The sequence below is a fragment of the Ipomoea nil genome, unplaced genomic scaffold (genome assembly GCF_001879475.1).
Source record: "Ipomoea nil cultivar Tokyo-kokei standard unplaced genomic scaffold, Asagao_1.1 scaffold2014, whole genome shotgun sequence".
Taxonomy (NCBI): Eukaryota; Viridiplantae; Streptophyta; class Magnoliopsida; order Solanales; family Convolvulaceae; genus Ipomoea; species Ipomoea nil.
In genome coordinates, this window is record NW_017618442.1 from 1047513 (window position 1) to 1063470 (window position 15958).

The 15958-nt window shown below is 36.3% G+C and overlaps 3 protein-coding genes across 7 annotated transcripts; 1 reads left to right on the plus strand and 2 right to left on the minus strand.

Moving 5' to 3' along the window:
* Positions 1–281: 281 nt before the first annotated feature.
* LOC109147553 (protein FAR1-RELATED SEQUENCE 5-like) lies at positions 282–2630 on the minus strand. The gene is made up of 2 exons (XM_019295152.1): positions 1837–2630; positions 282–1674 (listed from the first exon to the last, which is right to left on the minus strand). Exons 1-2 carry the CDS (start codon positions 2628–2630, stop codon positions 282–284), a joined length of 2187 nt encoding a protein of 728 aa, XP_019150697.1.
* Positions 2594–14646, minus strand: LOC109147583 (calcium-dependent protein kinase 5-like). 3 transcript variants are annotated; one of them, XR_002048686.1, is made up of 10 exons: positions 14382–14610; positions 13261–14100; positions 12816–12959; positions 12582–12734; positions 11867–11982; positions 11534–11701; positions 9999–10223; positions 9523–9671; positions 9144–9354; positions 2594–2603 (listed from the first exon to the last, which is right to left on the minus strand). XR_002048686.1 is itself a non-coding variant. In XM_019295194.1 (9 exons), the coding sequence occupies exons 2-8, from the start codon at positions 14027–14029 to the stop codon at positions 9549–9551; spliced, it is 1698 nt and encodes a 565-aa protein (XP_019150739.1). In that variant the 5' UTR covers positions 14030–14100; positions 14463–14646; the 3' UTR covers positions 9166–9354; positions 9523–9548. The 3 variants fall into 3 exon arrangements, 2 of the variants coding, with proteins under 2 accessions (XP_019150739.1, XP_019150738.1); XM_019295194.1 differs by lacking the exon at positions 2594–2603 and having other exon boundaries at positions 9166–9354; positions 14463–14646; XM_019295193.1 differs by lacking the exon at positions 2594–2603 and having other exon boundaries at positions 9166–9354; positions 13261–14103; positions 14365–14607.
* Positions 7135–9095, plus strand: LOC109147584. Of its 3 annotated transcripts, none has more exons than XM_019295196.1 (4): positions 7135–7605; positions 7721–8416; positions 8514–8723; positions 8823–9095. In XM_019295196.1, exons 1-4 carry the CDS (start codon positions 7402–7404, stop codon positions 8862–8864), a joined length of 1152 nt encoding a protein of 383 aa, XP_019150741.1. In that variant the 5' UTR covers positions 7135–7401; the 3' UTR covers positions 8865–9095. The 3 variants fall into 3 exon arrangements, with proteins under 3 accessions (XP_019150741.1, XP_019150740.1, XP_019150742.1); XM_019295195.1 differs by having other exon boundaries at positions 7146–7639; positions 7722–8416; XM_019295197.1 differs by lacking the exon at positions 8823–9095 and having other exon boundaries at positions 7147–7639; positions 7722–8412; positions 8499–8711.
* Positions 14647–15958: the final 1312 nt, after the last annotated feature.

Here is a 15958-nt window from a genome sequence, read left to right on the forward strand (position 1 = left end):
TACTTTGTGCATCCAGAAAATACTATACTGTGCAAGATGGAAGTGGTTACTGAATAAATGAAAACGGAATAAAAGAGTACCACGACCATCCTATCTAAAAAACGGGAAATATAAAATTAATAAACAGAATAGAAACACAAATCCAATAAACAAAACCACACCAAATCCATTATTGAAAACCAACATCAAATGCGAAATAAACACAAGTCATTGACGAAGTAAAAAACAAAGCAACATGTTTAAATTCAAATTTAAACCAAAGAGCAATACGACCCCCTTCGTCATACGTCAACTTTGCGCATCGGGCAGGTACGACTATTATGCCCATACTTTTCACAAGTTTGACATTGGCGTTGTCGACGCCCCGACTTTTCAATAGCTAATTCCCTTGTACTTTTGTAACGTTTGCCACCACCCTTGTTATTAGAGATTGGAGGAGGACGAACATTAACTTGACCATCTGGCGAAGCACCGCAAAACGATTCAAAAAGTTGCTTCTTAGAAGAAGAAGCACGAACGGTAGGACCATTCTCAGCCAATAAAAAAGCATTGAAATCTTTTAGGGCTGCATTCAACTTGGTAACATGATCAACACTCCGTGAAGCCATGGTCACGCACGAAAAAAATTCTGCCCAAGCTTCACCAATTGCGACATCTACCTCCGAATCGCCCCCACGTTGAACACCCAACACCTGTCGCACACAAGCCCCCCTTGTCCAACGTGCGATCACATACCGAGAAGGGATAGAAACAACCCTACGATCCTTGAAAACCCAGAAAATATGACGACAAAGTAACCCAACCCGTGAAAACATGTTACACGTGCACTCAACACCATCATTACCAGAGTCAAAACTCACGGTGCGCACCAGGCCATCATCATCTTCAACCTCATACCGGGTTACCAGCCCTTCAACATTTGAACGCACAGCACGACACGAAAAAGATCCCGCGATAACCTCAGCTTGCACATCATAAAAAACATTAATAGTGTACACCGCAGCCGCATGCTTCTCAATCAACATCGGAGTCTGGCACAAAGGAAAATGGCCCTCACACTCGGCATTTAGTTTGGCCTGCGCCAAACGTTGAGCATCAATAGCCCCTTCAAAATTGTTGAACAACTCAGACAAACTAGCATGCTGGTTTGTGCAACTACCAAACACACTATTCGCAGCTTCGGACCTCGATGTCGTGCGAAGCAATCCACCCATGAAAATATCATTAAAATACGCATGGATCCAATACGATCTCAGATCATACATAAGACGAAACCATCGGTGGTCACCAAGGCTATACTTTTCCATAACGTCCTGCCAACCCCGCTCAAACTCCTCCACGGACGACGTCTCACACCAAACAACATCATTCAACGCGCGCCGAAACTCCTCATCTTTAGATAGAACATTACCAACCTTCTCGCCAACCTTTGACATAATATGCCACATACAAAACCTGTGCCGCGTAGTATCAAACACCTGAGGGACTGCAACCCGCATCGAAGGATCTTGATCAGTGATAGTGCAACTAGGCACACAACCCATTGCACTTTTAAATTGCTGGAGAAGCCACACGTAAGAGTCCACATCTTCACGGGAAATCAACCCCATTGCAAATGTGACACCTCTCTTGTGATTATCAACACCAGTAAACGGGACCAATACCATACCATACCTGCAAGACATAACACCAAACCAACGAAAAATAAACCCCATGGTTTTTAGCATACTGCTTGCACAAATACATAATAATAAACTGCACATACCAGTAATAAAAAAAATAAATAAATAAAAATACAACTACAAGAAAGTTTTTTTTTAAGAACACGTGGCTTACCTATTAGTCCCATAAGTTACATCAAACGACACCACCTCTCCAAAAGCTGAAAAATTTTCCTTCGCAATAGGGTCAGTCCAAAAAGCCCTACATAACTGATCCTGAGAATCTACATCATATCTAAAGACATAATCCGGGCAATCATCTACCTTCTTAGCATATTTTTTCACAACAATATGAGCATCTGAAGTTCCAATAAATGCCATTAAATCACGCTTCAAATTTTTAAAATCGACACATGTCGCACCAACATTTGAATACGACCCAGCAAACTCCCTAGCCAAACGAAACGACCTATTGGGCCCAACGTTGGCCCTAGCACACTTAAGCACAAAAATCTGATGTTGCACATCCATGGAACGATTACCCCGCAAGAAAGGCTTAGCCACATCCGAGCAGAAACAATGATTATGCCGTAGCTCAATGAAATGAACCACAAAAACCCCATCGTCACGCATCTTCAACACCAACCTCGCTCTGCACCCCACCCTATTTGAAACACGCCGGCGCTTCGGAGCCACAGGTGCTTGATCCAACGCAGCATCCACAACAACAGAGCCCTGCACCGCCTGCTTGAACCCCTCACGCGAACAAACCAACACGTCTTTCACAGCAACACCCTCCCTATTCCTACGCAACGAACTACAACGTACATCAAAACCAACGAGCGACGCATACTGACGATAAAAATCAATACCATGAGCGAGAGAAGGAAAAGTCTGCCCCTCAAAAGGCCTAACCGCCGCATCACACAAAGGCGTCCAAAACTTAGTCCCATCGGGGGACACGTCCATAACACACCCTTGCTGCGATTCCGACCGTGCTGCACACACATCAAACAGAAATATACACACAAACACAAAACCGGTCAAAATAAAACGACATGCATATCATTCCAAAAAAAAAAAAAAAAAAAAACAAGCTGCTTGCACATATCAAATAACACAAAATGCACTTTACGAAGAAAACCCCTACCCCCTACAAACCAAAACCCTTCAAAACCAATATAAAATGCAAATGTCATGTACACCGGAATGCACAAAACTAACAACATAATATCCTAACAGCGAACCAAATCCCGGCACACACAAGCAATGTTGTCATCCCACCACCGAAATCCATAAATTAGCAGAACAATCTATAACGAAACACATATGCCAATGGCACTTATTAAAAAACGAAAACACGCACACACCGAATACCAAACACATGCACTTTATGACGTTACCACGCACGACCCACAGCACAAAAACCTTCAACCCAATATAAAATGCAACAACCATGTACACCGAAATGCACAAACTACCACGGCAACATCCTACCATCGAACACAAACCCAGCACACATAAGCCATAATGTCAAACAAATACCGAGATGCATAAATTACCAAAACAAATTAAAACGAAAAACATATGCCAATTGCAGTTATTAAAAACGAAAATAACAAATACAACTACGATATAAAACCAAACCAACTACCCAATCAATAATCCAACACCCCAGACTTATATATAAAAATTAAAACTCCATAACCAACATCAAACCACAGCACCTAGAACGCATGTCATACAAATAGACACATACTTACACACAAACCAACCACTAACCGATGCTCAAAAAAAATATACAAGAAACAAACGGAAAAACTAACCTGGAGAATCCATAAGCCTTCACGCAGAGAAAGACGAAAAAATTGAAAAACAATGAAACGATGAAAGGAAAAATCACAAGAACTACAAACTGTATAAAGTGGATTGCTACATTAGAATATAAACGCTCAAAATCTTTATTTACCATGTATAACACTCCTACAAATGAGAAACTCAGCCGACAAATACACCAAATAAATAGGAAAGAAAAATACAAAGACAAAAAGGTCCTTACACACTCACGCGGAAAAAGAAAAAAAAAAGGACAAAATAAAAACCCAAATCAACAACAACCATAGATCACCGCAAAATCAAAGGCCAGATTTTGACCTTAGACCTCATGTGGGAACATGACCTCATATGATCCTCTCTCTCTCTCTCTCTATATATATATATATATATATATATATATATATATATATATATATATATATATATATATATATATATATATATATATATATATATATATATATAAAGAAAAAGAAAGAGAAAGAGAAAGAGAGACATTTCCCAGAATGTATTTTAGCAAAAAAAAAAAGAAAGGGAGAACGCTGTTACAGCTGGCCAAAAATGGCCAGCCGTAAACCAAGCCTGGTCGGTCGCAGCGACCGACCAGCGTTGTTACGGCTGGCCAGTTTGGCCAGCTAGAAACAAAGCGTGGTCAGTCGCAGCGACCGACCGGCGGTGTTACGGCCAGTCGCAACGACCGACTGGCATTGCTACGTATCTCGGAGGAGACGAGACGCACCGAAAAATGTGGAGGAGATGAAACACACCGAAATCCTTCGTTGTCGCCGTATCTTGAAGCTAATGCTATTGTTTGAGATAGTTTGTGAGATACAAGAAGGTATGGTTTTGTGAATGCTTTTATTAAGAGCAACTGGGTAGAGGAGATGAAACACACCGGAACCCTTCGCTGTCGTCGTATCTTGAAGCTAATGCTATGGCTTGAGATGGTGTGTGATATACAAGAAGGTATGGTTTTGAGAATGGTTTTGTTAACAGCAACTTGAAAGAGTAAGAGAAATGGCTTGGGAAGATGCTGAGAGAGCTTACCTACGACTTATGGCATTTGGAGCCTGGTTTGTTTGACAAAACTTTCGCTGAACGTCGCTGCTAATGGTCCGATGGTCACTTCGTGTATGCTTAACGCTCCCCACAGCGCTACGTGTTTCCTCCTCCTTGCGTGTAGAAATGCAAATAGCCCCTTAATTGGCATGCTTTTTCACTTTAGAAAATGAAAAATGAAAAATGAAAAAGGAAATGGAATTAACTTAATAATAACAACAACAATAATAATAATAATAATAATAATAATAATAATAATAATAATAATAATAATAATAATAAAAAATAAATAAATAATCTATATCTATACTATAATTAAAAACAAAATCTTATTTACTTGATTTCCTACCAAAACAATAGTAAATAGTAAAGGTAAATTAAAAAAAAGGAATGTAAACTAAAAAAGGAATAGAAATATGTCACAATAATATTCTACATCATCAATTAAAAATGGAACGAGAATTATGTAAATTGGAAAATGAAATGTGATGGATAGCATACTTAGCTTGGGCCACACGAACCGGCCCAATAAAGCAACTAGATCAAGAAAGTACAAGAAAGATACACGACATGGAACAACCCAAGAATTTGTCTAGGATTGGGCTTATTATTCCCAGTATAATTTGAATTGGACTCAGTAGTTCTAATGTAACAGAATTAGGTCTAATTATGTAACTAAGACTCCCAATATGAGGCAGTCTAGAATCTTATTCCTTGTAGGGCTCTAGGCCCAAAATATGTATAAATAGACCCTTCATATAGAAGAGAGGGGACAACTCTCAGCAATCCACGAGCAATACTCTTCAATACAACATTCCTATATTTTCGCCATATATTTCTCCTATATTTTTCCTATATTCTCGTTACTCTAACGGTAGTGTTGGCCTGGCGTTGACTGCCCAAAAGTCATAAAACCAACAAAATGAATATTAATAATTGACTGAAAATTAAAAATGGAAAAATGAATGGAAATTAGGTTAATTGGAAAAGAAAATGAATATTAATAATTGACTGAAACAAAAATGATCCATAATTGACTAAAATGAAAAAGAAAATTGTCAAATTATTTCATTTTAATTTTTCACAATAATATTACACAGTAGAATAAATCAAATCACAATTATATCATAAATCTTTCACAATTTCAAACAATGAAACATAAATTAAAAATGGAACGAAAATATTTCAATAATAATGTTCTACATCATCAAGTAAAGGAAAATTAAAAATTGAAAAGAAATATTTCACTAATAATATTCTACATCATCAATAGTAAATGCATATTTTAAAAAATAGTAAAGGTAAATTAAAAATGGAACGAAAATTAAAAATGAAACGGAAATATTTCAATAATAATATTCTACATCATCAAATAAAAAGGAATGGAAATTAGGTAAAAATATTACTGCATCTATATTCTAATTGACTAACTGTCTGAAAATAAAAAAGAATAATTGACTAAAAATGAATCTAATATTACTAATTGACTAAAAATATAAAAGGAAATGAATATTAATAATTGCCTACAAATAAAAAATGATCCATAATTGACTAAAATAAAATAAAATAAAAAAGAAAGTGTCAGATCATTGCATTTTAATTAAAAATGGAACAAAAATTAAAAATTGGATGAAAATATTTCAATAATAATATTCTACATCATCAATAGTAAATGCATATTTTAAACAATAGTAAATATAAATTAAAAATGGAACGGAAATATTTCAATAATAATATCTACATCATCAATTAAAAATGGAACGAAAATTAAGTAAAAATATCATTACATTTGATATTCTAATTGACTGAAAATAAAAAAGAATAATTGGCTGAAAATGAATCTCATATTACTGATTGACTGAAAATATAAAATGATCACTAGTTGAGTGATATTCTACCATTATATATTTTCACCCGAGTATCCCGTCCTAAATGGACTGAAGGTGTTAGCTCCAGACGGGGATGGACAAGATTGTGTTGCCACTACCAATGTCGTCTACAAAGATGTTTCAATAATGTGTAAATATAATCGGTGATATTGTGTTTTTTTTTTAAAGAAAAATTGTTATATATCTAGACAAAAAATATATCTTCCATAAAAATGAATTAGGATATAGCAATTCATTCCTATAACTGAGTTGTTAGAGAACGAGCACATTTGTCTAATTTATGAAAATATTAAACAATGATAAATAAAATCTTCAAAGTTATAGCACTGCATGCGTACATCTAGACATTAGCTATTAATTTGAACAATTATTTGCATAAATTCAAACAATAATAACATCAAAATACATAAACAATCCAAATCATATATTTAATTGCAGTATATAATATTTTATGTTCTAATTTAAATAATTATATATCAATTTAAATATTCTTAATATATTATAACAAATTTATTCCTTTGCATCGCACAAGTGAAAATACTAGTTACCTTTGGTATAAGAACTTGATAGATACTTTGACCAAAAGTGTAATTGAAAATGAATAGCAGACCAATAAAATGAGTTTAATTAGAGTTTAAACCCATCCAAAATTAAAGTGATTAATTTTCCTACCTTCTATAGACTTTAAAAAGAGATTAGGGCGGGGGGAGATGAGATGGAAAATTGGCAGCCACATAATATTTGTTATGATGTAGGCATAAAATATACATACATCGATGGATGAGAGTTGAGAGGAGAATGGAGGAAAGCGCAGCAACACCGCTAATCTTCAATGGCTTTCGCTGCCAGCGCAGCCGCCAATAACATCCATCCTGCTTTTTCTCTCCCAATCACACCAGAATTGAAGCAGATGAGCTGCTGATGCAGCTTGCTATTATTATTATTATCTAGTAAATATGAATACTACTGGTAATATTAATATTAATATTAGTATTCCCCCTTCTTCTCCAAGGCTACCCAACTCCTTGATTCCGCATAATACTAGTCATGCTCCTCCGCAATATTTCAAAAAGAAGAGCAGTAATGGCAGTTTTCAATTGCTGAGCACCACCTCCAAATTGTCTGCCATTCAATGTAGCCAAAGCAGCAGCAGCGGTGGCCTTTTGGCTACGCCACCCACATCCCTCACAAACGGTATGTATGTATGTATAATAATGATATGATGATATGATTTCATACTCTATTATTACAGCACTGCATTGCACTTTGTGAGTAGGTTGGGCAGAGTTTGCAAATAAGGTGAGTGGTGAGTGGGATGGATTCGGAGCAGATTTCACGGAGCAAGGGAAGCCAATGGAGTTGCCCGAATGTGTTGTCCCTGAAGCCTACAGGGAGTGGGAAGTGAAGGTGTTTGATTGGCAGACTCAGTGCCCCACGCTCGCTCATCACTCCAATTTCTCTTTCGACTACAAGTTGATTCGCCTGCTTCCTACTGTGGGCTGCGAAGCCGACGCAGCCACAAGGTACAGCGTCGACCACAGGACCATCACTACTCCTTCTTCTTGTACCGCTTTTGCATATCATCCTACCACCGGATGCTATGTTGCTGCCTGGGCTGCTTCTACATTGGAGCTGGAATTGGAGCATTGCTTGATTGACCCTCGAGATAAGGAGTCTAGAGTTCGAATCATTCAAGTCCTCCGCTGCTTATTACGCTTACGCGGTGATGATGATGATTCTAACCCAACCCCAACCCCAACCCCAACCCCGGTGCTGGAATTGCAGACTGTTAAGGTATTCCGCGAGCAGTGGTACGGCCCATTCCGTGACGGGGACCAGCTGGGTGGCTGCGCCATTAGAGACTCCGCATTTGCATCTACTCCGCCTTTGGACGCTTCCCAGATCATTGGTGTTTGGGAAGGCCCCATAGCCACTGCCACCTTCCTTAACTCTCCTTCTCCTCCTCCGAAGGTCAAATCAAATGATGATCTCTATTACTCTCTGCAACATTACAATTACAATTACAATTACAATTTACATTACTACAATTAATTCCTCTTCCTCGCAGAATGTTATCCCCCAACAACTCAACCACTGCTCAACAATGGTTACAGTTCGAGACGAAGCACCCAATCTGGTATTGCTCCCAAACCAACTTTGGTGCTGCTTAAAGGACACCGAGATTAGCGGGGAAACTTGCTGTGAAGCCGGATGGCTGTTGGATAAAGGAAGCCTCATCACCTCCAACTGCATCTTCTCCAAAACAGGGGACTTGAAGGCAACTACTCTACTTCCTTTGTTATTTACTTGCTAGTACAGTACCTACAATTACTTAATAATTATATTCACTTGTTTTGGTTAATAATTAAATTTTCAGCAAGTTGCAATAGCGTATCAACATGCAACTCAACCACAGTAACATGCCAAACAAGTTGCACAGAGATCTCATGCTGTGGCCCTAGCTTGGATGCACATACAACCTTGCTTGCTTGCTTATTCATTTCTTTCAGCTTTCCTTTCTTGCATACCATAAACTTTAGAATGGAATGTAACATCAAAATCACTGGTTGATTGGATTGTATGTATATATGAATATGAATATGAATGCGTGGGTGTATGACTGAAATACTTATTTAGTATGATGAACAAAGAAAAGAATAAAGGGGAGGTGGGGCAAAGCATATTACAGCAAGTAAACTAAAAGTTTATAGGTCAATATCTTCAATGCTGCAGAAGGTGCCAATTTAATACCTTAAAAGTAGCTGAAACAATTTCTTTCATACACTGGATGGAGTCTACAAAGTACAAAGGTTACAACATTTTCTACACCCATATGGCAACTCAAGGGAAAGCATGCACGCATAACAAAAGCTCTGCTGCATCATCATCTGCCATCAATCCTGTACACCCTACAAAACACCCACCAATAAAAACCATAATTCAATCTTGCTCTTGTGCTTAAGTCATCTAATCTTTCAGCCAAAGGGCACACTTAATTTTCTTCTTCATATATGTGGCAAACAAAGTTTGATCAATTATTAATTCAAGATTTTTTTCTTTTTTTTTTGCAAAAGTACCTATAGATGATCTGTCTTTTCAAAAGCTAATGAGCTCCTGGTGCATCTCTCATACTGATATTCAAACTGTTTCGCATAGTTCGTCTTCCAATGCCCGCATTTCCTTTTGTCATCATAGCAACAAACTCTCCATAATCAATCCGCCCATCCTGGGAAACAAGACCCACCAAAAAGCCAATTTAAGAATTAGTGTAGAAGAAACGGATACAAGGGAGTAAGTTGTTAGTCCAGAAATCAAGACAACATTTGTAGATATAATTCATGCAGAGAGAATTGTCACATTTAGAATTTACTCAATGAAACCTTTCAAAAAAAATAAATTATTTAAATGAAAGTGACTAATGCCCCTGCGCCAATAGGGGGATCAGAGAGCAGTGATAGTCACTTCAGTTATGCATATTATATAATACTCCCTAATATATTAGGTGCAAAGAATATACAGCTTTAAAAATTGTTAATACTCCAACTTAACTTACATTATCTTGATCCACTTCTCTGATTATATCTTCAAAAAAAACATCTGTCATGTTATGTTCTACACAAGCTTGCTGGAGCTCATCAACTGTAATATAACCACTTCCATCCTTGTCAAAGTATTGAAATGCTGCAACAAGATGTTCTTCACGTTCTAATTTGTTAAGGTGAATTGTCGCTGCTACGAATTCTCCATAATCTATGGTTCCACTGTTATCCACATCAGCCTGTCAAATTTTAGAAATACTTCAGCCAATTTATGAGACAAATGATCTTAAAGGAATCTTTAGCACAAAAAGCATCAAAGTGGTCTGTCTCTAAACAACAGTGCCATGACCCCATGGTGATGGAATCATACATGGATACTTAAAGCATTAATGCTTGTGATGTTTTTATCTGTGAGTCTATGATCTGAACCAATTGAACTGGTGCCCAGATATTGTTGTAATTAGTTTCCTCAACTATGACAAATCTATTGTGTCAGAAAAGCCAACAATAGATGACTTATGAATTGAAACAGCTATGCATTTACTAAATAATTCACATTCCTACACAGATATGGCTCTCAGTCCTACACTAGGTTGCACAAGCACATGCATGGGCCATTAAAAAAATAGTGGCAGACAACAATAGATTATACTCCATATATATTATATAGGGGCAGGATTAGGTGCGAACTCGCACCTAGGTACAAATGTGTGAACTCTGAATTGCATCAGACAGAGCTACAAAGTAAAACTCGAAAGTAAACTTTAGAAATTATAAAAGTACACAACAGAGAACTCTAAATGTGCAAAATATAACCAATAAATTATTGTGCACAATATGATCGTTGTAAGTGCACAAGTTCGTATGTTCACATCTGGGCGCAGTTTTCCATTTGATCCTTTACCTATATGTATGTATATATAATCCCCATTCCAAACCATTGAGTATCATTTTTCTTACAAGACTTAGCATTCAAAAGCAATAAAGGTCCCTGGAAGACCTCACTCCTAATCTAATAACAGTTTTTTCTCCTTCATTCATGAGCTGCAAATGACAGTTCAACATCACCCCTATAAGCCAGGGCATAGATTGTCCTCCAACAAAGGAACCTAGATGCCACCACTTAAGACTTACAAAACTGGAGGTCAGCTTTATTTATATAATGTATTTATTTTTTGTTATTTCCCTGTTGTTCATAGGTTCCTAGCCATAATGCACTTAATCAACATTCTGAAGGAGTGAACTTTGAAGACTCAAGATTACAGTTGAGTTTAATTTTACCAAAATGTAGGGTTTAAACATTCACATATCCTATTGTATCAAGAACACCAAGAATGGAGTATCTGACATGCATGCCAAAAAAAATAATTTCTGTTTTATTTATTTAATTTTTTTTTTGTTGTGTTGACATGAGTTTGGCCACACTGCATATCCACCTAAACTACCTTTTCAGGCTGTATAGGTCCTCAGAGGATTGATCAGATTATAACTTGCCAGAGATGTATGCGAAAGATTTCTAAAAAATACTGTTACCATAAAATTGCCTTACCGCATCCATTAGTTCTCGTATTTCTGTATCCTTTAAAGTAGACCCATATTTTCTTAAACCAGCTTTGAGTTCATCAAATGTAATTGCACCACTATTATCAGTATCCATGGCCTTAAACATCTCCCTTAAACCAGCAATCTCCTCTTCTGATAGGCTTTCTGCTATTACCTAGAACAAGCGCGTAAGTGCATAACTAAACTTCAGTGTTTGCATTATTTGATAATATCTTGCCCTCAAACAAGGTTATCATTTCAAATATTTGATTGTATTGAAGAATCTTCCAAGTCGGGGGAAGAAAAAAACTAATTGCATGTACTAACTTTTGATACGTACCCGTAAGGCCATCTTCTTCAACTTGTTCATAGCTGAAAACTGTTTAAGGCGAGAAAGTACAGCTGGATCCAATGCTCTATCAGGAGCAACACCATTCTTACAAATCCAAGGGTGGCCTATGGAGAGTATACAAATTTAATTTTAAAATAAAAATGATAATGATGATGATAACAACAACAATACTAATAATAATATTGAAATCTGATCCATTTTGGGGCAAGCGAAATTAACTCCCTATAGTTTCATAAATCGACAATTAATGTAAGTTCCTTCACAGTTTCACTTCAAACCTTACAAACCTCCCTTGAAACTTCTGTATTAAAGTAGCAAGCTTGAATAAAACCGCTAGGTAAGTCCAAATAGGAAATGTTGATAATGTGTTCCATCTACCATTATGTCATTGTGGGGAAAAGGATTCACCAACAACTGCTATCAACCAATCACTGACCAACCACAGTCCACCATGCAACTCAATCAGACCCAATAGATGGACCATTGAGCACTAGCTCACAGAAATTCAGTATAGACTATCAAAAAGTATGCAATGGCCCTAATGCAACTAAGGTATATCACATATGATTCTCTTTTTCATAAGATCTCAAAAAGAATGCTCACGCATATACAAATATATAGGAGTGACTTAATGCAGCTCTTTAAAAAATGCATTCATGTTAAATTAACAAATAGAGTAGTAGTCAATTAGAGAGAAACATACATAATACTTCATGAGCAGTTAAGCGCTCAGAAGGCCGCATGCACAACATCTTCTGGATTAGATCCTTTGCACTGTCTGAAATTATGGGCCAAGGATCTGATTCAAAATCAATGTCACCTTTCAAAACTGCATCGAATATCCCTTGCTGTGTTTCTGAAAAATATATGCAGTAAGTTACAGTACACGGAAAATAAAGAATAATATTCCTATACTACATAATATGATTACACATACCAGCCCAAAAGGGCGGCACACCGCTTAACAGTATATAAAGTATGACCCCTGCTGTCCACACATCTGCTTCTGGACCGTAATTCTTCATAAGCACCTCAGGAGCAACATAATATGGGCTTCCAACAACATCAGTGAAAATTTGGCCTGAAACATTAAGAAGAATACGACATTAAAACCAAATTAAAACTTAGGTGTTGTTTCTTCGATTGAAACCAACAGAAGAGAAAGCTTGCAGTGATAACAGATCAGTCATGTGAAAATCATCTAAGGAACACCACTGACACCACTCCACAATTAGGATCTATGATTCTTGTAGTCATTATGACGATTCAATCTAAGATTGGGATTTCAGTCAAACAGAAGAAGTTTTCAAAGATAATAACGCATATAGTGTGGAAACATAAACACAAGAAATAAGATGGAAAGAAGAATCAGAATAAATAACCTGGGTTGAAAAAAACCGAGAGTCCAAAATCAATTGCTTTGAGTGAGAAATCATCATCCTTGTTAACCAATAAGAAATTTTCTGGTTTGAGATCTCTATGCATAACCCCAAGTGAGTGGCATGCCTCAACAACTCCCACAATAATCTTAGTCAATTCAGCAGCCTTTCTCTCACTGTAGTGACCACGGTGAATAATGCGATCAAACAATTCACCACCACTACATAATTCCATAACAATATGAACATATAAAGGGTCCTCATAAGCCCCCTTGATACTAACAATATTTTTGTGACCAGCCAAATGGTGCATTATCTGAATTTCCCTCCTAACATCCTCTACATCTTCTTTGGAGATCAACTTCCTCTTTGAAATAGACTTACAAGCATACTCAATACCAGTGGAAATCTCGGTGCAGAGAAAAGTGGTGCCAAACTGACCTTGGCCTAATTTACGTCCCAATGTGTAAAGATCGCGAATGTTAGCGGTCTTGTGACCTAGAACATAGTAAGCCTGGTTGTTGGTGGAACGATTCATGATGGTGTCCCTTTTGGCACTGAGGTGCTGATCTGCTTTGGGATTGGGATTGGGTTGGGTATCTCCAGTAAGATCTTTGTTCTGGGAAGAGGTCAAGCTGGTAGGGGAGGTGTAATTAGCAGAAGAGTCAGAATGGCCTGAAGAAGGGTTACGCTTGGAGATGGAATGATCTTGGGGCTTGGCGTAGCCCTGAAAGTGTTTGCCTCCTAAAAATCCACGGCATGTATTGCCCATGAAACAATCACAGCTCAGCAAGTTGACAACTTTATCATCGTCCACTGTTCTTCCGAATCAAGATTACCTTGCTGGAAAAGACAGAGAGCCAAGGAATGAGGTACTGAACTCCGAGCTCAGATCAAAGAATATAAAGGTTCAAAGCGCTTTGCAAGTTAAAATGTAAAGTCCATTTTTTTATTTGTTTTAATTTTTACAAGAATAAAAAAGATAATCCAACCAAACCAGATCGGCTAACAAAATATCATAACCAATTTATCCGTTCATAGGGGAATCAGATATCCACCTCAAAATTTTCAATTTTGGGGGGCAGATGACAAGGATAATCAGATCTAAGTGTACATATACGTACCGAGGAGGAACTAAAGGAGAAAAGTGCGATGATCTATCTGATTTCGTAGGAGATTTAGGACGATGTAGGTGTAGCGCTGACCTGAAGTGGCTGCTGTGGATGAGTCGCTGCAGTTGACGATGACGGAGAGTAGAAACCATTCAAATAAATGGATGATGATCACAGATCACTTCACTCTCCATTTCCGGGTTGACATTTAAATATTTCCCTTTAGGTCAGATAAATCATAAATCTATATATATAATGACTCCCTACTTCAATCAATCATCAAACGCTCTACTTATTACTCCGTACTTTCCTAAATAATACTCCGTAGCTGTTTGGAAAAAAAGGCACTTTTTTTCCTATGTTATGTTATATGCTTAGGGTATCTTTAATAGTTGGAAATTTTACCTTAAATTTTTGTGAATCTACTTTATTATCTATTATCTCACTCAATCACAAAATTGATTCTTCCTATTAATTTTAAATTTTTTACGACATTTTATGAACTCACCATTTTATTTACATATTTTAATTATTTTTTTATTTATTTGATTTATAAATTTATAATAAACATAAATGAATGAACATACCTAAATATGAAAATTAAACAAATAATTACTTAAAAATTAAATTACAAAAATAAATTGAGAGAAATATAAAAATAAATCAGAAGTAGATTGAAGTGTATTAAAATTTGTAAAAGATGTGATATTTATAACAAATAATAATAATAATAATAATAATAATAATAATAATAATAATAATAATAATAATAATAATAATAAACGGCCAATGAAATTAAAATTCTAAGTGGCTCACTGGCCACTCTGAAAAAGCTGCATTTTTTTTTACTAACAAGAACTTTGGTTTTGCAGGAGCAAAACTTCTTCAAAATCTCCCCACCCCATTTGTTAAAGTCTACCCCAATGGGATTTTACTATTCTAAAATGTGGTGAAGATCCCCTTATTGGGGATGCCCTTATATCACATTTTCTTCCTTACTTATTTAAGTGGTAGTTTTCCCTGATATGAAAATGGACATATTTACCTTTAAAATAAATATTTCATTTATTTTCTTTGCCAATAAATTATAACCAAGATTTGGTTCAAATCAAACAGACACTATAGCAACCAAACAGAAAGGTTATGATGACAATTTAGAACTAGAACCCAATATTTAGAGTTTATAAAAATCGCGAACCGAAATTGCCAGTTCATGTTTTGAATTGAAAAAAATAAAAAACATTAGTTGTTGAATTTAAAATATTTTAAAAATAAAAAATAAAATTTTAAAAGAACGTTTGAACCAGCAGTTCAAATTGGATCTGAAACCATGAATTGACGGTTCAACATTAAAACCAAATCCCGTTTATATATACTTACTAGTTTTATATGCGCATTGCGTGATTGGGATAATGCCCAATGTTTTTTTTTTTTAAATAAGTACTTTAAAGTATATTAAGGCATGATATAATTCACTGGTCAAATTCGCTAATATAATCTGCTAACGTTAACCGCTAACTGGTAATTATCAAACAAGGACATTGTGAGATAGTTCTCACTTCAATTTGCTGTGTGATTTGAATACTCTC